This window comes from Lichenostomus cassidix, chromosome 26 (genome assembly GCF_008360975.1).
Source record: "Lichenostomus cassidix isolate B80296 chromosome 26, HeHo_3.0, whole genome shotgun sequence".
In the NCBI taxonomy this organism is placed as follows: Eukaryota; Metazoa; Chordata; class Aves; order Passeriformes; family Meliphagidae; genus Lichenostomus; species Lichenostomus cassidix.
In genome coordinates, this window is record NC_139506.1 from 1,097,622 (window position 1) to 1,123,634 (window position 26,013).

At 50.1% G+C, this 26,013-nt stretch overlaps 1 protein-coding gene and 2 long non-coding RNA genes across 3 annotated transcripts; 2 read left to right on the forward strand and 1 right to left on the reverse strand.

Moving 5' to 3' along the window:
• Positions 1-226: 226 nt before the first annotated feature.
• Positions 227-10,516, reverse strand: LOC146426862 (tubulin alpha-1C chain-like). Its single transcript, XM_085083240.1, has 5 exons — positions 10,407-10,516; positions 5,801-6,023; positions 2,868-3,016; positions 865-1,545; positions 227-617 (listed from the first exon to the last, which is right to left on the reverse strand). Exons 1-5 carry the CDS (start codon positions 10,407-10,409, stop codon positions 324-326), a joined length of 1,350 nt encoding a protein of 449 aa, XP_084939366.1. The 5' UTR covers positions 10,410-10,516; the 3' UTR covers positions 227-323.
• Positions 8,707-10,600, forward strand: LOC146426863 (uncharacterized). The gene is made up of 2 exons (XR_014856643.1): positions 8,707-8,938; positions 9,687-10,600. It is a non-coding gene; the product is annotated as an uncharacterized LOC146426863 (long non-coding RNA).
• Positions 10,601-16,678: 6,078 nt separating this feature from the next.
• Positions 16,679-17,700, forward strand: LOC146426864 (uncharacterized). The gene is made up of 2 exons (XR_014856602.1): positions 16,679-16,788; positions 17,187-17,700. It is a non-coding gene; the product is annotated as an uncharacterized LOC146426864 (long non-coding RNA).
• The last annotated feature ends 8,313 nt before the right edge of the window (positions 17,701-26,013 follow it).

A 26,013-nucleotide genomic window follows, 5' to 3' on the forward strand; every position in this document is an offset into this window, starting at 1 on the left:
AAATGTAGCTAACATCTTCCAGAAAAAAGCTCCAGCTCATTCTAGTCTCATGTTGTGGGGGAAAGAAAATAGGCATTAATAGCTCTTCAAACAGCAATGCCTTAAGGACAAGAACTGACTGAATGGTTATTTTATTCAGCTACCTTCTTCAGAAAGGAAGTCCATCTCTTGGACTGCTGACTGCACATAGTTATTGAGTATACATAGTGTTTGGACACTACCAAAGTTCTTGATTAAAGAAGTTTATTCCAATCAGTCAACATGATTTACATTGATACTAAAGAGGCAGGAAAATGGCAAAGACTTGCAATTCACTGTTGGATTTAATATTCTTCACCTTCATCTTCTCCATCCATCGAGTCTGTGCCCACTTCTTCATAATCTTTCTCAAGTGCAGCCAAATCTTCCCGAGCCTCTGAGAACTCCCCCTCCTCCATCCCTTCTCCAACATACCAATGAACAAAGGCACGTTTGGCATACATCAGGTCAAACTTGTGGTCCAGGCGAGCCCAGGCCTCAGCAATGGCCGTGGTGTTGCTCAGCATGCAGACTGCCCGCTGGACTTTGGCCAGGTCACCCCCAGGAACCACTGTGGGGGGTTGGTAATTGATGCCAACCTACAGGAGATACAGAAGAGACCATGAGTTTCTTTGTGGTGTTTGACAATAACAATAACCAAAGTCAGACAAACAGAAGTTGATTAAAAATGTGCCACTCACAAAACAGCTCAGAATGAGAACCTAGGTCTCCAATCTCAGAATACAAACCAGGTACCTACAGAACAGTTCAATGAGCAAATACCTCCATAAGCCCAGGACAGTGAATGAGAAGTTTGAGTGAAATCATGCTGGAGCTGCAACTTGCCTTAAATCCAGTAGGACACCAATCCACGAACTGAATGGTGCGCTTGGTCTTGATGGCGGCAATGGCAGCATTGACGTCCTTAGGGACAACATCTCCACGGTACAGCATGCAGCACGCCATGTACTTGCCGTGCCGCGGGTCACACTTCACCATCTGGTTGGAGGGCTCGAAGCAGGCGTTGGTGATCTCAGAAACAGAGAGCTGCTCATGGTAGGCCTTCTCTGCCGAAATAATCGGGGAGTACGTCACCAGTGGGAAGTGGATACGAGGGTAAGGCACCAGGTTAGTCTGGAATTCAGTAAGATCCACGTTTAAGGCACCGTCAAACCTGAGGGACGCAGTAATGGAAGATACTATCTGACCAATGAGGCGATTGAGGTTGGTGTAGGTCGGGCGTTCAATATCCAGGTTCCTACGGCAAATGTCATAAATGGCCTCATTGTCAACCATGAAGGCACAGTCAGAGTGCTCCAGCGTGGTGTGGGTGGTCAGGATGGAGTTGTACGGCTCCACAACAGCTGTCGAGACCTGTGGCGCAGGGTAGATGGCGAATTCCAGCTTGGATTTTTTCCCATAGTCAACTGAGAGGCGTTCCATTAGCAGAGAGGTGAAACCGGACCCAGTGCCTCCCCCAAAGCTGTGGAAAATCAGGAAGCCCTGCAAGCCAGTGCACTGATCTGACTGAAAGAGAAAATACAGGTGTTCAAGTCACTGTGTACATTAAGAATCCCAAACAAAGCTCAAGAAAGACAGCTCTGAATTCTGACACATACCAACTGTTCAAGCTTCAGAAATATGGAATTCATCCACCAAGAGTCAAGGAGGTGCCCCACAAAAAACAGTATTTTTGGCTGGTTTAAACTCCCTACATATTGGATGGTGACCACTTCAAACTGCTAGCTTAAAATTCCCTCTACCTCCCGTTCTCAGTCAAGGCCATTAACAATGAGCAAGAAAAGCAGAAATATTCAAAGACCTATGCACTATCTATCCCTTACACTTACTTGGCATTCTCTATCTGCACAAAAATGGAGCAATCCCATATCCCAGAGCTACTGTTCTACTAGTGTAAGAGTGCCAAGAGTGTATCCCCACTCTGTCACAGGGTATTGCAGTGCCAGTCCCATTCACTCTTCTCAGCAGACAAAACTAGACAGCCCTGTCCTCACAAAGAGGTGCCACATGATGCTCAGCTCAATTCCCAGGATTAACAAGGACTTCCAACAGCTTCTACAAAGAAATTATGACTGTGTTTTTCAGGTCGAAGTACAGCCTACTGAGAACTTATCGTTACTTTAATTAGAGACTGCGGCAGTCAAGTGTTGAGAATAATTCCAGTAGTGATTTGCAAATGGTGAACTTTTCACTAAGACTCACTTCGCATTCCATATCAAATCACCAGAGATACACCCAGGGTTTTGTGCAATGAGAATTCCTACCTTTGCGACACAGATTGGGCAATGGACATGCTTAGCAGCCCTAAATAGGGAACTCAAACCCTCTAAGGTGCCACCTTCATAAGTTTGCCACACATAAAGTACTGAGGAGCCTGAAACATCCCAACTTACTGAGATTCATTCCTTTTCTATTCTTATTACCATAAAATTAATCCAGAAATCATAATAGCAGGAAATGCAAACAGTAGTCTAAACCATTTAAAGCATTTAAACTTCCTTGAAAGAGCCACAGCCAGAAACCAAACCTTCTCCAGCAGGAACTATGCAAATCATAATTTTCAGTTCTGGCTTTCTTAAGATGAAACCATATATGAAGTTTTAGGTGCCTCATCAGCATTTCAAGCCACTTGAAAGGCATATCTGACAGGAATAATCCAGCCATTCTCAGCTGGCTAAGAATAAAACTATGCAAATAAAAAGACACAGACTAAGTACATACGTTCTACCACAAAGAAATTAAAGCACAGTTTATAGAGCTATGGATTTGATAACCTAATTTCCAAATCCTGAGAAACAGGTGTTTCAGAGCCTTCAGTGAAGTCTTACCAGCTTCCTGACACGCTCTAGAACTAGATCGATTATCTCTTTCCCAACTGTGTAGTGACCTCGAGCATAGTTATTTGCAGCATCTTCTTTACCAGATATCAGTTGCTCGGGATGAAAGAGCTGCCGATATGTCCCATTCCTAACTTCATCTGTGGAGAGATAAGACATATATTATTATATAATATACAAGTATTTGTAAGTTAATTTTCTATAGAGACCAGCTTTTTTAAACTTCTGAGGGTGTGCAAAATAATGTACTTAAACCTTCAGAAATTAAAAGCAACTACCTATCAGTAGGTGCCAATAATTCCTACAGCCTAAATGCTGAATTACTAAAAAAAATTAAGTTACTGCTTAGAAAACTGTTCTAGTTCACACCTAAGTTTATTTTGACCTGTCAAAGCAATTCAAAACTGGACTATAGCAGCAGAATCATTCTTCCAGTTTAAGAAAACTTCTGGCCCATTCTGCAGCTCAGCAGCTGAAATCCTGCTTTTCTCCTTCACTTCCCAATCCCTCCAGGATGCTGTCTTATTTCTACTGTTGGTAGCCAGAGCCAACAGGGCTTGCATGTCCCTTTCTCTTCACTTTACTTCCTGCCGAAGGTAGAGAAGGGTTCAAAAGGAGCAGGAGATGCTCTTGGAGAGTTCTGCAATTATCCAAACCCTGAGCTGTAAGCTGCAGCACACACAGCTGTGTTAAAGCAACTGTGCAGATGCACACACAGCATCCCCCAGCAGTTACTCATTTGGAGACTGATTTAGAGCTATGAACTCCACTAGCTCCCAGAAATATGCACTTACACACAGCAGACTAAAGCTCTGTCCTACAAGAAAGGTACAAAGACACTCAGTAGAGCTTTGTCTCTGGTTTAGCTCAAGCCATTCTTGCACTGCGTGCTACTGCAATATTGCATCCTTTAAATCAGGTGGACAGCAGAGAGCTCTATTAACTACAGCTGAAGTTGCCTGTTTGCATGTACTCAATCTGAAATAGAACAAGCAAGACAAAGATAAGTAAAGTTTAAGATGTAAAAATATAGTTACTGTTCAAACCACTGAGCAGCTCCCAATGCAGTCTTCAATCTAATGTCCTAAAGTATTTCAAAGACTGCATCAAAATAAAAACAATTTGGAAAAGTTTACCATCTCAAATACGCACATGTCTAAGACTTCCTGCATTACCACTCCACATTATAAAGGACAAATATGGGTAATAAGGGAAAAACATAGAACAAAAATAAAATGGTTATTTATCCTATGCAGATACAGCATGAGCCAGGACAGTCCTCAGGAAGTAAGAAAACATGTAGAGATCAGAGACAATGGACTACAAAAGTGTGCCTGGAACAAAGGACTTAGTTGAGGGGAGGGCTAAACCAAGCTTGCCCCAGACATACCATCCTTCATGTTTTCAAGTCTAGCTGGGGTAGACTGTTAAAGACACTTGTGTTGAATTCCCAGATGTCACTGCCCTATTTTGTGGTGGAAAATTTGATGGTATTTCACCACCACATCCACAGAGCTGGTGCATATCCAGCATCCTGCTGCTTTCTGCAAGAGCAGCACTGATCTAGAAGGACAGAAATCCTTGGTGCACACACGTGGCAGCTGCAGAACTGCTGCATGCTCAAAGATGGGTTTTCACAAACTCAGTGCACAGGGACTTGCTGTGTGAATGGGGAGACTGATGTTAGCCCTGCACCCAGGAAACTGAGCAGTAATTTTCAATTAGCCAGGCAGGAATAAAGAAAGGCAGCTATCTCCCAGAAAGGCACATGATATAACCTTCAACAAAAAGCCCTAACTTTCAGTATTACCAGTCTTGCCCATCTCCCTGTACTGCACCTGCATCAATAACAAGCACTGCAACACTCACTACTTTCAGCATTTGTTCTAAGACTCACCAGCTTCTCTGCCCCCTTTTGCCACCTGTTCTCCCTCACCTCATTTCTCAGCATTCCTGGTTGCTCAGAGCCACCACCTGGCCAGCAGCAGAGGAGGCAGCAGCCATAGGGCTCAAAAAAGCAGAAAGCCAGACATGCAACAGCTCCTGGGAATATCAGTGTATGGCCAAGGGTGCCTGGGCTCATTTCAATGTTATAGCCCAGCACTCCCACCCTTGAGCAGCCCCATAGCCTTCTGCTCCCCCAAGAGCCCCAAATCCCTACTTGAGGCAAGATAGACAAAAAGCAACTCCAGCAGAATTATTTCTGGCACACACTAGTGAGAGGAAAACCAGGATTCCTGACACAAAAGATTAGGGTCTTGCGAAACTTGGAATTCACGTTGAGCTGGCAGTGCAGCCAGTGCCCCAGGATGGACTGGTCAGTGGCTGATGCATGGGATCACATCTGAACACCAAGCCAGAGTAGCCAGAGCTTGGAACAGAACTCATTTTCAGAAGTGGATTGGTTTTCAAAGACAAGGCAACAGGAAGCTGAAGTGCATCTTCAGAAGTCCCTGAATTTAGGCTAGCTATGGGGACTCATTTCTGCAGGCACTGTTCAGCCTACACAGATTGCTTTGGGAAACCACAGGACTCATTCCCATGTACAATAAGCAATCTTCTGAATGACACACATTGTGTCTCTTAAAGAGGTTCTACTGACAGCAGCACACATTATGCCATACTGTTCCAAGGGGCTATGACTGCTCCTTGCATAGCAAAAGCATGAAGCATGTTCATGAGACCCATTTAATTCCACAGCCTGGCAGAAAGTAATACTGAAATTCTTGAAAGCTCCATAGTGCCCATTTGCCAGTCTCAATGAACATAAAGCCAAATATCTTCTACCACTAGGAAGGTGTAGTAGGCAAGCTTTACGCAGTAAAAATTTAAAGCCCCAAAGCATTTTTCAGGACTAGAGGAATTGATCCCTTAGCCAAAAACCATGCCAGTGCTCTAGAGTGCCTTGCACAGGTCACAATTACCTATGACTGCAGGTTCAAGGTCCACAAACACAGCCCGTGGGACGTGCTTTCCTGCGCCAGTCTCACTGAAGAACGTGTTGAAGGAGTCGTCCCCCCCGCCGATGGTCTTGTCGCTGGGCATGTTCCCATCGGGCTGGATGCCATGCTCCAGGCAGTACAGCTCCCAGCAGGCATTGCCGATCTGCACGCCCGCCTGCCCCACGTGGATGGAGATGCACTCACGCTGCGGGACAGAAACACATTGCTCAGCACAAACAGCAGTGCCCTTGTTTAGCAAAGGCTCAGCAGGCCCGGTGGGGACTGCCAGCCCGCAAAGCCATTAAAACATTGGCCTTATTGTCTTGGTGTTGGGGGTATTTGGCACAAAACACACCAGAACACAAAAGGCCCTTTGAGACCTCATCAGCTCCACCCAGAAAGACCCTTTTGGACATTATCATTTTTACGAGCTCATTCCTCCTTGTTGTTCAATCAGACAGGAAGAGTCTGATCAACTCTTTCAAATTTTTCAGCCAATTCTTCTTGTCATATCAAACACTGAATATTTAGAAAAGCTGATAATCACACTTCTCACTGGCCTAAGTGTCCAGAACAGCATCACCCAGACACCAGTCCCAGGAGCACAACCACCAGAGGCAGCAAAACCCTCCCAAGATCCGGGAGCACTTCCTTCAATGTACATAGAACCAAAAAAATATTCTCCTGATCCCTTGAGGAAACTTTGCCATTCCATAGGAAAGGCTTTGCCTAACAAACCACTTTATATCCCTCCATAAATACAGACCCATCAGGCCTCACACCACACTGCTGCACGCAAAGTACTGAACTCCTCAACACTACACAGAACTACCTCATGAAGCTATGCAGAAAATCGTTCATGGCAGCAAAATTATCTGTTCCTACCTTTTTATGGATTCCCAAGTTCTCTTTTATGTTCAAGAGCATAAACCCAGTTTCTTTAATATTTCAGCATAGGACTTTGAACGGTAAAAGCCAAACCACCACAGAAACATCTCCAAACTCCTGGTCCATCTGTGGCATTTTAAATTCAACATCTGGTTCTGAGAGTCAGTAAAGCACATTCTCCAAGAGCCTACATATAGTGCAAGTTTAATGTGACTGTTACCCAAAACTGTGTTCAGACCCTATGATCAGATTGGACAACTTGGTCCCCTGGAATTCCAGGATAAGCAGTAATTTTAGGCACAAGTACAGGCCAGGCAGAGAATGGACAGAGAGCAGCCCTGGGGAGAAGGATTTGGTGGTGTTGGTGGATGAGAAGCTCAACATGCCCTGGCCACATGCTCTGGCAGCCCAGAAACCCCTCAATGTGCTGGGCTGATCCACCAGCATGGGCAGCAGGGCAGGGGGGATTGTGTCCCTCTGCCCTGTTCAGGTGGGACCCCACCTGCAGAGCTGCCTCCAGCCCTGGGGTTCCAGCACAGGAAGCATGTGGAGCTGCTGGATAGAGTCCAGAGGAGGCCATGGAGCTGCTCCAAGGGCTGGAGCCCCTTTGCTCTAGGAGCCAGGCTGGGAGAGATGGGGGTGTTCGGCTGGAGAAGGATCCAGGGAGACCTCATACCCCTTCCAGTGCCTAAAAGGGTTCCAAAAGAGCTGAAGAAGGACTTTGGACAAATGGAAATGACCTTAAGATGAAGGAGGATAGGGTTGGATTAGATGTTAGGATGAAATTCTTTCTTGGCTGCGAGGGTGGGGAGGACCTGGCACAGGGTGCCCAGAGAAGCTGAGGCTGCACCATCCCTGGAAGTGACCAAGGCCAGGCTGGACATGGCTTGAAGCAATCTGGTCTAGTGGAAGGTATGAAACAATGGTCTTTAAGGTCCCTTCCAACACAAACCATTCTGTGAGTCTCTGGCCTGGAACTGCCTAGTCCACATCCATAATCAAAGCAGAAAAGCATGAGCACAGTCCTTTCAAACTCATTGGGAACACCATGAAACTAAAATCTGTAGCTGTAAAAAAGAAAAAAAAATCCACCTGTTCTAAAGCACAGCACTGTACAGCTGAACTGCTGTTTTTAAGCTCCCTTACATCCAAGCTGTGTATGCAGATGTCCAGTCCACATCCTCTCTGCAAGCAGCCTTGCTCAGACCTGCTGCCACACTACTTACTCCTCTCCAAAACCATTACTCCATTGCTCTCCAGGCTGATGCACCGAGCTTGTGCAGTGCTGCAATGGCAGAGGACACACAGCCAACCTGCACAGTGTAGAAGAGGTGACAGCAACACTGGCTGCAGTGCCACAGAGACCAGACTATGGCAACAACTCGGGGAGCACCCGTTAAGGAGAGCAGGACAGCCTGAAACTCTTCTACAGAGAGAGGAGAACACAGACCACATCAGCCTGGGTCCTCACCTGACTGAGGTCCTACCAGTGACCTAAGCCTTGCTAGAGAAACTCTTAAGCAATTGGGGAAGCTCACTGAAAGGGTATGTAAGGACTACACCTCACCACAGGGGTGAAGGATGTAAAGGAGAAGGGTATGAGGAGCAGCTGAGGCCATTGGCTTGTTCAGCCAGGAGCAGAGAGGAAACTTATTAATGGTCTACAACTTCCTCATGAGAGGAGGCAGAGGGCTCTTTGGTGACCAGTGACAGGACTTGAGGGAAGCTGTCAGCAGAGGTTTGCCTTGACACGAGGATAACATCCTTCCCCCAGAGGGTGATCAGACAATGAAATGGGCTCCCCAGGGCAGCAGTCTCAACCCCAGGGCTGACAGAACTCAACACTCTCAGGCAAAGAGTGGGATTCTTGGGCATGCCCTGTGCAGGGCCAGGAGTTGGACTCAATGGCCCTTGTGGTTCCCTTCCAGCTCTGAACATACAACGTGGCAGCACAGCCACAGACCAGGTGCTACAGTTACCACATTAAACCGTGGCATGTTTACTTGGACAAAGTACAAAGTTCAACACATAGGGCAGTGACTCCCTGCACCAGTACAAACAGCAGTAACTGAGAGGCAGCCCTGCTGCAGAGATCCTGGAGGTTCCCACAGAAACCAGCCTGAATGTCCCACAGGGCTCTGTTATCCTCAGTATGGTAAGCCATATGCCAGAGTACAAAAGGAGACGCATGGCCAGCACGTCGGAAGGACAAGCCTTCCCTCTGCTCTGCAGGTGAGTGCAGGTCGGATTGTCAGTGGCGGCTGTGAGACTCAGGTTTGTGCTAGGAAAAGACCCCCAGCGGAATGGTGTGACCCTGGAACAGATCACCAGAAAGGTGGGAAGTGATCTCTATGCTTGGAGGTTTTCAAAACTGGGCTAGACATGGTCACAAAGCCTGGTGCTACTGTTAGTACTGCTTTAAGAGTTTTTTCCACTGCTTTCCTACAACTTTGCTAACGATTTTTTAAGCAGTATGTGGCTATTTAATGAAGCACAAATCTTTGTCAGACACTATGAGATTCTCTGCCCATTTTGCATTGCATGGCTTTTTCACAGCATCAAGAATACTAAAGAACAAGGCTCAGAGTTTGCTCAGCTGATGCTCAAAGCATCAGCTCCAAGTTGCAATGACAGGCAAAAGAACTGTCACACTCATTATAGCTCGGGGCCTTCACACAACACTGATGAAAGCTGTGGAATAAGGATTAACTGTATACAGACTGGGACGGGACTGCAGGGAACCTGTAACCTTTGCAGACATGGGGCTGTATTCACACTCTTGATTTGACTTTTTTTGAAAACTGTGACAATAAACAGCCCTCAAGGGAAGGGTAAGAGCAAGGACATCAACACATCCCACCAACACTCAAACTTACAACCACTTTCAGCTCAACAAGTATTTCCCACACATTCACAAGCCTACAGTAGCAGTCTTGCTACATTTGTAAATCCATGTAACCTTCTAACAATCTCTTTTCAGAGATGTAGGAAGCCAACACCGCCATGGGGAAGAGCAGCACGCCCATCCCAGACTCCAGCTGTGCTGCCCAGCCCAGCACCCGAACCCTGTCCTGTGGGACATCCCAGCCCCTGGCACACCTTTCAGATTACCCTTCAAGGTGACTCATAATTCACCAGATGATTCCCGCCAGCCACTCTCACAAAGCCCTTCAGTAACTCTACCCATCAGCCCAACTGCGCTCCCACCCCCTCACAGCACGGCCGGTCCCGGGGCAGGACGGGGCAGCGGCAGCGAGCGGCACCTGGGCACCACCCAGGGCGGTGGGCCGGGCTGCTCCTCCCCTCGCCCTGCGGCTCCAGCACATCGCAAGGAGGTGCCCCGTGTTCAACCCGGCCGCTTTCCCACGCTCTGCGGGCGCAATTCCCCGGGGCCCGCACGGACAGGCGGACCAGGGGGCTGACGGTGCCCGGGGAGGAGCTGCAGCCCCAGAGCCGGCCGGGCCTGAGGGTCCCGCGGGCCGCCATGTTCTCGACGAGGCTGCCACCATTTTGGGACGAGACGGCGGGAGCGACAGGCCGCGGGACGAGACACGGCTCGGGGCGGCGGGACCCGCCACCCACCACGGCCCAGAGGGACCGATCCCCCCGCTCATCCCGTCCTTCCTTCCCTCCCTCCCTACTGCAGCGCACGGAGCGGCGCCGGGCTACCCCTGCCCCGCCAGGCCCTCGCCCTGCTCACCATGGCTCGGGAGCGCTGGGACAGACGCGCAACGTGTCTGGGCAGCACCGCAACAACAGAAGCGCGGACGGGGGCTCACCTTATATAAACTGAGGGGCGGAGCGCTTGGCTCCCTGCGCTGTGCTCATTGGTGTGGCGTGCGCTTGGCTGTGTATCATTGGATAACAGAAATGTCTGTCATCTTCCTGCGCGAACTATTGGTTGATTCGTAACAAGGGGCGGGTCGAGGGCGGGGTTTAGCCTTCCCGCCAACGAAGGCTGGCACCTCCCTCCTTAGGCTCGCGCGCGGCTCCGCTCTGGGCTGGGATCACTCTGTCCGGGCTGGGATCGCTCTGTCCGGGCTAGGATCGCTCTGTCCGGGCTGGGATCGCTCTGTCCCGGGCTGGGATCGCTCTGTCCCGGGCCGGGATCGCTCTGTCCGGGTTAGGATCGCTCTGTCCGGGTTAGGATCGCTCTGTCCGGGCTGGGATCGCTCTGTCCGGGCTAGGATCGCTCTGTCCGGGCTGGGATCGCTCTGTCCCGGGCTGGGATCGCTCTGTCCCGGGCTGGGATCGCTGTCCCCGGAGCCAGCCGCTGCTGCAGAGCAGGGAAGAGGGCTCAGCACTGTCCATCCCCCGGGTGTTGGCCGAGGGCGCCGAGCTCAGCCTGGGGAGCCCAGAGCCAGCGGCTGCTGCCCCGGGATGGAGCCCTGAGGGCCAGGGTGTCACTCGTGGCCTCCCACCTCCGCGTGTCCTGGGTGAGAGCTCTCCCTGGCCCGGCTCCACGCACCGAGCCTGGGGAAAGGCACCAGTGAAACACCCGGGCAAAGCTGGGACCGAGGTATGGGTAGCCCGGGAGCTGCCTGGAGACACCCAGAGAGCCCCAGATGTGCCTGGTGGGCACCCCGTGGCCCCTGGTCCTCCAGGCAGGCTCCGGGTGATGTTTCTGGGCTGAAAGAGAGGGATGTGGACAAACCCTCTCTGAGCAGGCTGGAGGCAGCTCCACTACAGTCACCAGAGACAGCAGTGCCTGTGCCAAGTGTCACTGGGATGAAGAGTCACACAAGGGGAAAAGGACTCAAAGATAAAGGAGAGCCACATAGATTCTACTGAAATCAGTAGATCTGGTGTTTAAAAGCCCCAGTTTAAGCTGGCTATCAGGTGGGAACTGTAAAAACCCTGTGGTATGTCCTAAGGGTTGTATTAACAGAAATATTCCTGAGGCTGCCAAACTCGCTCCCAGGGTAAAAGCAGCTGCTGCTGTGTGTGTGAGTCTGATGTTTGATACCTGGAGTTCTTTCCATCCATCCTTCAGAGGCTCAGCACCAGCATCGGTTTCAGGAAATTGCTTCTTCCTGTGCTAAACTGAGCTTCTGCAGCAGGAGAGGACGTGAAGCAATTTTAAACAATAACAAAGAAGGTAGTTTTTCCTCTTCCTGTGTAGATCTCCAGCCCTGCGAGCAGCCTGGATAAAGGTGGTACTTTCAAGAGGATTGTGGTGGAATCAGGCTGGGTCTGTACGTGGAGGAAAGGGATGAATTCCCTCACTCCGACTGATCCCCAGGGAGGGGAACTTACTGAGGATGCTGCTCCTGCTGCTATCAACCCCATTGTGATAATTTGATTCCAAGGTGTGGAACGAAGCCTGTGTGGGTGTACCTTGAAAGAAAGGAAGGGCAAAAGCCCTCCAGAAAGCAAGGATCAGAGGATTGAGAGAGGAAGACAGAAATGGAAGAAGGGGAAAAAACCACAAATAACATTGATATCATTGTTTTTCCAAAGAACGATGCCAAGTGTAACACGTAACTGAAAACCAGGTGTGATATAAGAGAGCACTAAACTGTCTGTGTTTAGGGGATTTGGCTATCCCCACATCAGAGGGGTGACTGGGAGTGATCACACACATATGAGTACCTGTGAGCTGGGTGATGGACATCAAGGGAAAACTTACAGCTCTGCAATGGATTTTTAAAGATAAGCCTTCTCTTTCATGTTTTAATCCTCAGAAAGCCCCAACTCTTTGTTAAATGCTTTCAAGCTGGCATATATTTGAAGGATCAAATCAATATTAGACTTCTAATAACGCCCAACCTCTGCTCCAAGAGACCTGAAAGAACTTTTCTTTCTGTTCTTTTCTCTCATTTGTTTCATACTCATTGACTGGCCTAGCTTCACTGAGGCATGACTTTGGCTGTGAAGTGCCTTTGTCTCTCACCATCTCCTTAGTGAAGGTGTTTGGTAAAGAAGACCAGGATAGTCCTTGTTGTCTGAGACAGGAAGAACTGAAATCATAGAACCATAGAACAGCTTGGGTTGGAAGGGACCTTAAAGCTCATCCTGTTCCACCCCTGCCATGTTCAGGGCCAGCTTGCACTATCCCAGGCTGCTCCAAGCCACATCCAGCCTGGCCTTGGACACTTCCAGGGATGCAGCAGCCACAGCTTCTCTGGGCACTCTGTGCCAGGGCCTGCCCACCCTCACAGGGAGAATTCCTTCCCAACATCTAATCCAAATCTCTCCTCTTTTAGTTTAAAACCATCCCCTGCCTTGTCCTGTCACTCTCTGCCCCTGAAAACCTCTGCAGCTGTAGATTCTCATGCTCAAATGGGAGGGATTGCACCTGCAGTGACCATGAGCTAGCATAGCAAGTCCTATTGGAAGATGAAAGAGAAAAATAGTTACAATATTTTACTTTCTTTTGTTCTTTTTTATTTGAGAAAAAGCACACAGTTAAACGGTCTTTATTTGTTTCTTTTTATCATCTGTTGGGCTTTTCTCAGTAGGAAACAAAATACTAGCACCACATGACTAATGGGACCTTTGCAAACCCAGATTTCAGAATACTTTTCCTGTAGGTTAAAAGAGAAAATAGGTCAAATTGGATTTAATTCTTCCACATGTTGCTATTAAATTACAAATATCTCAGTGTTCTCTTTTTTCCTTCTCATAGCCTCCCATTTTAGACACCAGGTGCATCTGTGAGAATTTCATCTGTTCATTCAATCCAATACATTTGGTTCTGTTTTTCCAAATTACTAAGGCAATCTTCAACACACGAGCAAAGTTTAACCTAGACTGTACAATGGAAAGTAAGTGCCCACACTGATTTTTTTTTAAAACCCTCATTATTTTTAAACTAGTTATAAGACTTTAAATATTTGATTTATGCTTTTCAAATGCTCTGACATGAAATAATGCTCACACTGCTCCAACTGTCCTTCAACTCTGCCAGTACAGCGGAGCAGTGGGGCAGAGCCTGGATTGCCAGTGGTACAGAGTCACTCACTCTGTGGGGTTTTAGTCTCCTTTAGAAACACTGCAGCACCGCGACACGAGGTGGCTCAGACCCCTTGCCAAAGCAGAAAATTCAGATGGTATCACTCTGAGTGCAGTGAGCATTCTTTTCAGCTTATCTGACAAAATCAGAGATTAGGCTGCATCATAGTGATAAAGGGTGTCCTGGTTCAACTTCAGCTGAGGTTCTGACATGCTTAATTTCTGTTTTCATTACCTGCTCTGACTTGGGCACCTGCAACCTATGCTGGCACTGCCTCAGACCCACTTCCTGGCCTGCATTGGGTGTCTCGTGTGGCATCAAGGGCAGGTTCGGGTTGGACATCAAATCTAATTTAATCTCCAAAAGGGTGATTAAACACTGGAAGGAGCTGTGCAGAGATGTGGTGGAGTCCCCATCCCTGGAGGTGTCCAAGGAACATCTAGACATGGCACTCAGTGCTCTGGGCTGGTTGACAAGGTAGGGATTGGTCACAGGTTGGACTTGATGATCTTTGAGGTCTTTTCCGAACTCAATGATTCTGTGATTCTGTGAAAGCAGACATCAAGGCACTGGCACCACACGATTGGCACTTGGAGCTGAGTGTGCCTCAGTTCCCTCAGAGTGCCCTCCCAGAGCTGCTGCACTCTGCTGCTGTTTTCCTACAGAAACTGGTGTTGCTGCACACCTAAAAACCATTTCTTGGGGTCTGCAATGATTTTGATTTAGTCTGACTCAACAATCATGTCAAGCCCAAGGGGCTGCCAGGGGTTTCTTGAACACATTTTCTTTTCCTGCTGGAGACTAGTCTGGGAGCAGCAGAAATTTTTTTGTTTCTTCTGGATTTCCCTGTGCCTGGTAAAGCTATCATGGCCCCAGGAACAGACTTTGGCTGCAACCCATGTGTTCAGTGAATATGATACTTTCCAAAAATGCTGAACTAGCTGTGTATCTGTGATACAGTCTCTGTGGCTTCTGCAGCAGCTTGGATGAAACTTCTTTGAATGTACAACTCTGCAGCTCTTGCTATCTGTTTTTTCTCAGAAGAACTGGCCAAATAATGTGTGCACATTCACTTCTGTCTGTGAATTGCCAAAAATGTCACTGCCTTAATGCCGTGCCTGCCTGCTATAACTACGTGGGATGACCTGGGATTTCCATGCACATTTCCCAGCACTCAGATGGACAATCCAGGGCTTGCTGCCTGGATTTCAGCCAACTGAAGTATCGGCTCCTCATCCCCAGCTCACAGATCGCTCATTCAGGTGTGAGGATTGCTGAGGGCATGTGTGTGGTGAGAGTGAAACCATCAAATTGCAACACTGGGGGGACAACACTTCACCACAATTCCATTGTTTCAGTGCTCAGGTTCATCTCCTCCTCTCCAAGTGCAAATCCATTCCACAGTCATCCATCCTCAGTCCCGTGTACTCACCCAGCTTTTAGATCTGGCTCCTTGTAGAAGTGTAGGGCCCCTCTGACTGCCTCAGCTGGGAGAGACACTCCCTCCCAAATGCCTCCTTTATGGAGGCCAGAAAATCCAGCCCAGATGCCTGTCTGGACAATTCCTACCCAGGAACACGGCAGATGGGGGAGGGGGGATTGGCAGTGAGTTTGTGAGTTTTTCTGCTCTGCTTTAAGTCATACTCCATGGCCACTAGCCCTATGCCAGCCCATTCCAGGCTGGATTTGGGGGTACCTCAGCAGTGTGGGTCCCTGCTCCTCAGTGAGAGGTCTTATTCTGCGGCTCTGAACTACTCTTTCGGTCTCTAATATAACTGATTTTATTAGCTATTTTAAATTCTAGATGGCAGGACCTGGAGCTGGTCCTGGACATCAACTGGGAGCTGGTGAAGGGATGTGTCATGCTGCAATGGCAGGAAGGAGCACATTCCAGTAGCCAGTTCTTTAACATGGATTTCACCTTCTTGTTAGGGAAACTGCATAACCCAGGTGAGCAGAGACAGATCCTCTGTCCCATGGCTGCAGGACAGGGCTGTGCAAGCTGCAACACTTATGGCTAGCTGTTCATGGCTCCCTGGGTCATTTGCCATGAAAAATCTTCCTCAGTTCAGACACAGGTACAGACAGGTACTCCATCCTTTGCTTCCATTCTTTCCTCATCCCTTGTCCCAAAAGGAGCAGCCAGGTTTCCTTTTGGTCAGGTCAGGTCAGGTCAAGTGAAACAGTGCCAGAAACTCCCATGGCTGGGGTTGGGGCCAGGGCTGAGTGTCAGAGAGAGTGATGGTGTCACACTGTTGAGCATTCACAACCACGGCCCCTTCCCTCCCTTCCTGGTGCAGGGGGATGGCATTGATTTGGCAGCTCAGGACTCTCCTGAGAGTGAGGTGGGAAGGTGCATCCCAAATAGGGACTGATCCTGGCCTGGCCCGGCCCTGGCCTAGGAAGGTGCAGCCTTCCCATACTGCCTACTCTGTATTGATTCTGTATTGCCCCTTGAACAGGTACCCCTGCCTCGTCACACATTGAATGACCATTCAAATGAACATGAAGCCCAGCCTGGGCTGAGAAGTTCATTATTTCAAGCTGATGAAGCCTGGGCATTTTGCCCTAAAGTCCTGAAGTTCAGACTGGGCTTGACTCTGCAACAAAGTTGCACCGCTTGATGTTCAGGAAGATCCCCGCAACCATTCCTGCAGCCCCAGTCCTTTGTGACGGCATTGCCGCCCATTGCTCTCGTCACAGACAAGGGCCTTGTGACAGCACAGCCTTTGGGGACAGCGCAGCGGTCGATCAGTGTCCCCAGCCTGTTGCTGTGCCCAGAGCCCAGGCAGACGTCGGCTGGGAAGGACGCGCAGAGCCTTGCAAGGGTGGCAGCTCGTCCGTCAGCAGCACCATGGTCAGCCAGCTGCTCTCCGCGCTGCTGCAGGTCGCGGTGCTGCTGCTCCTGGTGCGGCCACTGGAGCCTTCCAGCCACCCTGCTGCTGTGGAGACAGGGAGCTGGGACGTGCTTCCCCAGGCCCCGGAAGAAGAGGACGTGGCGCCAATGAGGGACATGTGGTTGGTCCTGGAGGCGCTGCCGTTCATCTTCGGGGCTTTGGGCCTGTTGCTCAGGACCATGAAGCTCAGCTGGGTCCTTGGCAAGTGGCTCTGGAGACGCTGGGGAGAGGTGAGCGAGGGGCTCAGGCAGGTGGGATGGTGCTGGGGCCTAGGAGTGGCCAAGGCCTTGGGCCAGGAGGGTGTGGGGCGAGGGCTGAGGGCCCCCGTGGGGGAGCAGAGCTGGGCAGCCCCGAGGCTGCTGGGCCCCTGGGGCAGCCCTTGGGCCAAGGCGCACAGGCCAAGCGGGGCTGAGGCCATTGCTGGGCAGCAATGGGGCCCAGGCTGAGCCCCAGGGAGCCCCAGCAGAGGCGGCCGGAGATCTTCTTGCTGCAGCCTGTGCCTGGGGCAGCCCAGCCAGGCCCCAGGCTCTCTTTGGCACGAGAGGCCAAAGGCAACGCCACAGGGCTCAGCAGCCTCCGGCAGGCCCTTCTGCCCCTTGCATCGAGCTCACTGTGCTGTGTCTTGCAGGAGAAGAGCCAGAGCGCCTCGGCCTCTGCACGCCCGAGCTGCCAGGGCCACGGCTGCTCCAAGAAGATGCTGCGGCTGCTGCTGGAGAACCGTGCCCTGATGAGGCGCTGCCTGCGCCAGAGCTCCCGGCAGAGGCCAGTGCTAAGAAGGAAGAGGCAAAGGCAACCTGGCACTGGGAAGAGGAGGAGACTCCACTTCTCGCCTCTCTGAGTCTCCAGCTCCAGCTCCTCTCTGGGCTCGCTGGACAGGGCAGGGAATGTATGACCAGTGCTGAGCCTGGGCACTGGGACATTCCCGCCCAATAGTTCTAGGAACCCCTGTTTTTATGTAGGCATAGGAACCCCTTCATTGTCAGTAAAAATAGGTATCCCAGAAGTTTTCTCCACCCCTAGTTGAAGTTTTTGCAAGAGTTTCCAGTTTAGGTTTTTTAGGGATAGACTTCCCAGCAATGTTCTCAGCTGCTAGTTGAAGCTGGGAAGAGCAGTCTAGTTCAATAAAGTTCCTGTTTTCTATACTTTGCTGTGCTTGCTTTCTGTTACCTATGGCTTGGTGGGACATCGCTATAGGTGGTTTTGCACAAGGACTTCAGAGCCTTCAGAGCCAAGGACCTGGGGCAAGGCTGCTGTCGCAGCTACAGCTCACCCAGGCTCTCTCTGGGCTGCCTTCCCCAGAGGCTCCTGGCCAGGCCTGGTGCTGTCCTGCTGGATCAGCAGTGGGCAGGACCCGGGCCTGTGGAACATCTGTCTTGATAATGTTGAGGAGGGGCTTGAGTGTTCCAGAAGCAAATGGTTGAGGAGACCAAGTGGGGTGAGGGTGTGGGGTGCCGCAGGGTGGGAAATCTCTGCAGAGGGCCCTGGCCAGGAGCTGTGCACAACAAGGGGTTGTGGCAGACAAGGGCCCAGGCCCGTGCTGATCCTGGGGACAGATCCCAGGGACACTTGTCACATGCTGCTGTGGGAGCAGATAGTGCTGGACTGGGTGTTGGTGCCGTTGTGCTCATTTGGATTCCCCTTTGCATTGGTGGTCTCCTGGCCCCTTTGGTGCTTTGTCAGAGGGTGAGAGGTTGGGTTTAGATATCTGTGTTTTAATCCTGAGGTGACTGTCTACATGAGGAAATCACTGAGGACAAAACACATTGCACAAGAAGAGTCAGCCTGACTCAACCTTTCACCTCTGAGCTCACTCATGGTGGCCCACAGCAAATGCCTTGGGAAGTGTTAAAGAAGTTGTGTAACATCACCACTACCCCAGGATGTTCTTCCCACTTTCAGTGATCCCTGTAATAGAGGATTCCTGAACTACTAGCTTGTATTTTGTAAAATTTCTATCCTGACCTATGATCTGGTGATGGATTTTTTTTTTGTTTTCTCCTGCCCCATTCTTCACAGGTAGCTCCATGCCTTGCCAGCAGCCAAGAGGTAACAGAATCTCCTTTTGGATTTTGGAATCTCCTGAGGTCCTGTATTGCTACAGCAACAGGTGGGTTTTAGTGTTGTCAAGGAGTTACTTCCAACTTGTCTTGACGGGGACCATCATGTATTTTAGTTTTGGTTTGACCTTCCTTTGGGGCACTGGATGCAGTTCACTTGGGATCATCAGATGTGGTCTAACCTTTCTCCTCCAGCTGACAGGTCTGACACCCAGCCCAGGGCTGTGGACTTTTACAGGGCCTCCCACTGCAAAGCCCTGACCTTTGGCCGTTGCAAAATGCAGTGTCAGCTCTTCAGAGGCTGGAGAGAGACAAGGTTCCTGACATAGGCACTGTCTTTTGGAGAGGTGGAAGGGGAAGAGAAGCAGGGATGTTGTTTTCTTTTTTTGTTTTTTGGTTTTTTTGTAGCCTGGGACGGGTACGGTGGGTAAGGAAAACTGTTGCATAAAGCTGAGCTAGCAAGAATGAGGAAAACCACTACTTTCTGTGCTGTGTGCTGAGATTTTTGCTGGTTTAGCTCTGACTGTGGCCACCTTCTATCCAGACAGGCTCATCTGGCTATTCAGGTCTGGCAGCCATGAGCTGCATTGTCACTAGTCTGCAACTTCAGGAGCTGCCAGCACCATGTCCTTTCCTGCTGGAATATATTGATATAATATAAATGCATCATGGAAATAATGGAAGACTCCCAGAATGGAACACTCTCTTCACTAGACTGGGTTAAAATCAGAAACACTGCAGGTCTCCCTGTAGCCCTCTTCCTGCCCCATATCCAGGGAACAGAGGGTCACCCTGGAGCAGGACGGGGTATTCAGCCCATTTCTATTTCCTGGGCAAGCTGCAGATCCACAAGCCCTGCCCAGAAAAGGAGGCAAACCCCGGTGTGCCTGAGGGCAGTGTGGGCAGGGCCCTGGGAAGGAGCAGGATGTGCAGGTGGAGGTGCTCCTGGCTCCCTGGGATGCTCAGGGGAGTAGCAGCAGCTCAATGCACATTGCTGGGCTTTGACTGCAGAGCCAGCTGTTCACCTCCTCACACAGACCTGCAAGTTTGTCCCGGATTCGGCCTGGACAGGGTGAACTTTTTTTCACAGCAGCCAAGAGGGGCAGAGCCTGGAGCCATGTGGGTGGGTCCAGGTTGTTATTCTATACCATGCACTTCATGGCCAGCGTGGGGGAGTGGAAGTGAGGAACTCTCCCTTCTGGGGAAGAATGACTTTCCCTTTTGGTGGGGGAAGAGGTGGTGTAGTCAGAAGAGCTGATGGGTATTGTTGTGGTTTTCCATGTAAATAATTTCTTTGTCTCATACCTTTTTTTTATTAATATCGTTGCTATTACTGGTTGCTTTCTTATCTTATTGTTGTTTCCAGTAAATTGTTCTTGTCTCAACACAGAGACCTTTTGTGCCTCCAATTCTCAATCCCATCCCCAGAGCAGGAAGGTGGAGGGGAAGGCAGGGAGTGAGAGGCCTCTGGTTTGGGAGAGTCTTGGTGGGGACACTGAATTGGGGAATACCATTCCTAAACCATGACAGCATTCTATCTCATCACACAGACCTGCACATTTTATCTCAAGTGCTGCATTGCAACAAACAGCAACAATCTGGGGAGAATGTTCACAGGTGGAAATGCTTAATCCACTGATCTCAGGCCAAACCTTGACAGGAGGACATGGATTCTCCATGAGGGTTTTGGGAATGTTTGCCGGGTGCCAAGAAATATCTTTCATTTGGAACTGAAAACTATCCAACTAGACAGCACTGAATTAATTCATGTTCTAAACACTCCTGGTCCAGATGGGCTGGGAATCCTTAAATATGGGAATTACGAGTGCAGAAGGCATAGCCAGAGTGGTTTTTTCAAGGGAAGGCCTCCAGAACACTGATAGTGTGTAGTAGGCATAGCTCTAATTATATGATTAAACCCTGTTTATACCTGATCCTGCCCCCGCAGGGAGTGTCTAATTAAGTGGCAGGATGTGCCTGAGTTGCAAGAGTGGAACCCCAAAGGGCTGGGCTGTTTTTGTTTTGTGAGGTTCCTTCCGTGACAGTCGGAGCACTTGCAGCAGTGTCTGCACACAGATTAACATTTCATGAGCAAGTTTAATATCAGCATTCTCTCCCTTGATCACTTGACGTTGTAACCTCACCATGCTATTAGCCTGGCTTCCTGGAGGTAATCCTTAAATAAGAGCGTGGTTTAATGGCCTTAAATACATTCTCTGCTTTTAAATCTTAGATTATTTGTTCATCCAACTGTTTTAATCCTGCTCCTGCAAGCATGGACTTCACTACCTGCCCTATTTTTTTGTTCTCTGCAAGCCCACATTGCAGGGGCTGCTCCCATCCCTGCTCACTTTAAATACTGCTTCAGCCCAGACTCCTTCAGTGCTGCTTTCCTGCCTTTCCCTGCTGCTCTGCAGTACCAAATCTCCACCTGCCATTTATCAAAGATGAAACAGCTTCTCTATCAAGTTTCTCTATCACTTTTTTTTCCTTTAGAATTCAAGGCCCTCCTGAGTAACCAATGGGCTGTGGCCTCTCTGTACTGGGGTGCTGTGTCTGTGCTGGAGAGTGCCCCTGTCTCAAATGATGCCAGACTTCGTACCTGTACTGTCTGTATTGGTTAAACTTCTTGGCCCAGGTTCACTTTGTTACCTGGGAGTAAACTGTCCCTACAGTTTACAAATTTTGTTTCTCCATACTAACTTTTAGTTTAGATACTGAAAACATATCTTGTCTTGCCATGCTACAGGAATTGGCCTCTCTTTTAGGGCAACTAATTAACTTTTTGGGAGGTGTTCACCTGGAGAAGGCTAGAAGGCTCCAGGGAGAACTTAGAGTCCCCTCCAGTGCCTAAAGGGGCTCCAGAAGTGCTGAAGAGGGACTTGGGACAAGGGCCTGGAGTGACAGGACAAGGGGGAATGGCTTCCCACTGCCAGAGGGCAGGGAGAGATGGGATATTGGAAAGAAATTCTTGGCTGTGAGGGTGGGGAGGCCCTGGCACAGGGTGCCCAGAGAAGCTGTGGCTGCCCCTGGATCCCTGGCAGTGTCCAAGGCCAGGCTGGACAGGGCTTGGAGCATCCTGGGATAGTGGAAGGTGTCCCTGCCCATGGCAGGGGGTGGAACTGGATGAGCTTTGCCTTCCAACCCAAACGACTTTGTGATTCTTTTTGTGATAACCAAAATCACCCATTAAGCCAGACCTCTCTTGGTGTGCAGTTTTCCCTCCCTGATGGTCAGGCAGCAGCACCAGCTATCAACTCACTCCTATTCCCAGTGTTTGGACATTCCCACCTGTACCTTCTGACCATGAAACCTGTCAGCTGGTGGTGCAAGGAGTGAGTGTGGCAAACACTTCACATCCTGTACGAGTTTGGGCTGGGGCAGTTACAGCTCTCCACAGCACCTTGTGGTGCTGTTTGGGATCTGTGCTGAAAACAGCACTGGTCCCACAGGGATGATTAGCTTCTGCTGAGCCAACGGCTGTTCTGCTCCTCACACTCACCCACCAGTGTTGGGGTGAGGGTGCACAGGAGCTGGGGGACACAGCCAGGACAGCTGTCCTTCACTAACCACAGGGATATCCCAGACCATGTGATGCCGTGAAAAAGAGGATGGGGGGTGGTGGGGTCTGGCCAGGCTTTGGACAGCTGGTGATAAGCAATTGCTTTCTTGTATCGCTTGTTTTTCTTGTTGCTCTCTTTGTTGCTTTTTCCCCCCTTTAAATAAAAAAAAAATCATTATTTAACTGTCTTTACATCAACTCACCAGTTTTTTCACTGTCACCCTTCCACTTCTCTCCCCATTACAGTGTGGGGTAGAAATGAGTGGCTGTGTTGGTGTTTAGCTGCCAGCTGGGGTTAAATCATGACCCATCCACAGTCCACACTCCACTGGCAAGGCTGTATCCATCTCTGATAGTTAGGTAGCACATGCTGGGTGAACTGTTACAGATGTTGGTTCCTGCTACCTGAAGAGCACACAGGGTGGTTGTACTGAGAATCCAGTGGATTGCTGACCAATAAACCAGGTAGGAACAGAAACTCCTCAGTGGACTGCCTCAGATTTGAGGCCCTCTGGGTGTTTATGGTGGCACTGATGGATTAGAGCAGGGCACCAGGACAGAGCTAAGCATTCGTGTCCCTATTAGCCCTGAGGAGCTGAAGCACTGTAGGCACTGACCTGGCTGGAGAGCTCCAGGTGCTCCAGTGACCTGCAGAGGGATGCATGGACAAGGCAGAGGTGCACTACAACTAGTGCACCCAGTTCCACACTGCACTGGCCTTGCAGTGCAGCTGCATGTGGCAACAACCTCTTTTCACTGACCTCTGTGTCAAGAACAATTCACATCAGTTTAGCTGGATCAGCAGCACAAACTGTCTGCACAGGCAGGGGGATGCCAAGGGGTAAGCCAGAGGGTCCCAGTAAACTGCAGGTTATACTGTGCTGCCCGGAGTATGTGCAGCACTGGGCATTGTGGCATCACCTCTCTCAAAATCAGGAGCTGTGTCCAGCTACACACAAGACATTCCCTTTTAGTGCCAGCATACTGGATTTCCAACAGAAATCCCCATATCCTAGCAGAGGCCTCAAGGGAAGGGATGGAACCAGATCCCCCCGAGCAGTGCTGGCATCATGAGGGCCTGTGGAGCACTGGCACCAGAGCCAAACTGGGACACCTGTGGCTGCAGCAGGGATTGAGCTGAAGAGGGCACAGAGCCCCCACATTGCTGCTGATGCATAACTACAGCCCTCACACTTTGGTATGCCTTATCAAGGGAGATCCCTCCCTCCAGAGCCTGGAGCTGCTCCTTTCTCCAAGCATCGTTTCTCTTTGGCAGTTGGGTTCTATTTGCTGAGTCCTGACCTTTTTTGGTGCCAGCCCCTTGGACCTGCCATGGCCTGGCAGAGAGAACCAAGTCTCCTGTCTGTTTTAGAGAACAGGACAACACGAGGCAACAAGTTCTTGAAGCCATGTCCTCATGTTCCGCTGCCAGATATTCCAAATTAACCAGCGATTCTGCAACGTGCTGTGGTCTGGATGTTTGCCATGAAAAAAGCCTGCTGTTCACAGCATTCCAGGCAGCGTGCAGAGCCAGCTGCACAAGGAGGGGAAGGATACCTGTGCTGACACGGCTTTGCTCATTTTCCCTTGCTCTCAGGGCACCTCTTCCAGCTGGGTTGGAACAATGGCACAGGGGACTCCCAGCAGCAGGCAGACAGGAATGCTCTGCCTCTGCACGCACAGCGATTACAGCAACTGTCTGCCTTCCCCCAGGGAATTCAGAGCCTCCTGGAAGATAAGGAACATGAAAGGGGGAGCAGAAGCCCAGCTGAGCATACACACACTCCCTGCTGCTTCCCCATCGAGGAGAGGGAGGGACAAACACATTCACGGAATTCGCCCAGGGCAGCCTCTCCCCCACGGACACTCGGATCCCATCAACACACAAATTACCCTGAAGGACTTGTGAAGGACAGACCCTGCCTGCAGCTCTGCCCTGTCCTGCCACACACAGCGGGGCTGCTGGAAACACACGGCTCTGGCTCTTTACTTTGGCCTCCTCCGCAGCTGCATGGCTGTGGCAGCACATGCCCCACCACCGGGTCCGGCTGCATTTCTGGGCTGCAAAACTGCCCGGGGCTGTCCTGTCCAGCTCAGCGCACACGGCTGAGAACCATGCCAAGGAGGGAAGGGCAACTGCCTTTCTTCAGGCAGAAGCTGTATCTGAATAGTTCATGTCTTAGGCCCTCAGGAAATGGCCCTGGGATGCTCAAGGGACAGATCCTCCACCCCAGGCTGCTCCCACCCCTGTGGCTCTCCCAGAATTGGATGTGCAGTACTTCAAAAGCCAAATTGCAGCAACCACCGGGATGGATTGTGCCACTCTCAATTCAGTTTTAAGAAAGCTGCAAGAAACGCTTTGTCCAGAGCTGCTTCCCCCTCTTGGAGGATGGAAATGTTATCTCAGCAACCCAGGAACTTGCTCACTTCTCTGGGTTTGCACGAAGGGAGCCAAGCACTTGATTTTCACTTTGTGCAAGGTCAGGTCATTTTCAGGTTCCAGGGCATTCACTCCAGAGCACACTCTTGTGAAAACTGGCTTCTCTCCCCCATCAAGTACCCAGGTCAGTAGCTCTCCCCTGGACTGCTGGGCTGCCATGTCCCCCTTCTCTCCCCTCACCGGCACCGAGGGGCCCAGCTGTGCTCGTACCAAAGCTGCACCGTAGGGAGCTGGCTGCCTCACAACTCAGCACTCAAATATTTATGCTGAAATGCATAAAAGTGTTGGTTGAAAAAGAACAAAGCTGACATTGATAAAAGCTCCCATGTTCCCTCCACACTTTTATGGCCAGTTCCACTCATCTGCTGTGGTTTCCTTTTGTGTCCCCAAGCAACTTCAAAATACTTGGTGGGTTTTTGGCAAAATACTTGGTGGTTTATTGTTTCTCTGTTTCTGGAGTTTGGCCTGTATTAACCTGACTCTGTGGGAGGCAGGGATGCTTTCCCTGCACCAGTTGTCCAAGGACCCTGGAGCTATTTCCTCTCAATTGTTTCCTTTCCTCCTACTTTTGTTCCTGCCAGGGAGCGTAATGTCAGAAATGTAAAATGACCTTCAGGGAAATTCATAACACATTTCAGAAATCCCTGTTCCCCCAAACACCCCCCCTGCAGCACTGCCTGCGCTGATGGGGCAGTCCCTGCTCACACAGAGGTTTAGGGAATGCAGCAAGGGTGAGCTGTGCAGGATAGGGAACTGTCCTGCCAAGTTGGCCCTGCTTTTGTCAACCACAGCTCTTCTCTGAACTCTGCTGAGCCATTCCCCTCCATACCTGCAGGCAGCAGGTCCCACAGACACACTGTGCAGGTGCTGCAGTGATCCCACTTTCACCTCTCCTGGGCTCCTCCATGAGGAACAGCTGGATAGGAGAGCCCTGGGACACAGCAGGGAGGCAAACAGCAAAGTTCTCCCAGCTACTGCTTCAAAGTCCACACTGTCATCACTGCTCTGCTGAAGATTCCCTCAGTAAGAAGGGAGGAATCAAGTAGGACCTCAGGTCTTCGCAGGCACCAAGGCTCTTTGCTCACTTGCAGCGCTGGGGAAAGAGGCAGCCTTGAATCCCAATCCCTGCTCCAGACACCACTTACCTGATTCAGTGGAATGTACTTAATTTAGGGAAGGAAGAGTGTGATTGTGACCTCTATGCAAGGCATGACTTGTGGCAGTTCCCCAGGATAGCTCAGCTGATCTCACAGACTGCAGCTGCAAAAGAGGGAAGGCCTTCATCCTGCCATTGCCTCTGGATTATCTCAGCCTGCAGAACTCATCTCCCATGTGTCAACCCAGCAGCCACGAAAAGAAGCTTTAGCATAAGTTATCAAATTGAACATGCAAAGGG

What these genes read in the sequence shown, in the direction of transcription:
- LOC146426862 (XM_085083240.1), bottom strand. An exon ending in TAGAGCGTGTCAGGAAGCTG is followed by an intron (nt 1,546 to 2,867) that starts GTAAGACTTCAC and finishes TTTCTCTTTCAG; the next exon opens with TCAGATCAGTGCACTGGCTT. An exon ending in GGTGTCCTACTGGATTTAAG is followed by an intron (nt 618 to 864) that starts GCAAGTTGCAGC and finishes TATCTCCTGTAG; the next exon opens with GTTGGCATCAATTACCAACC.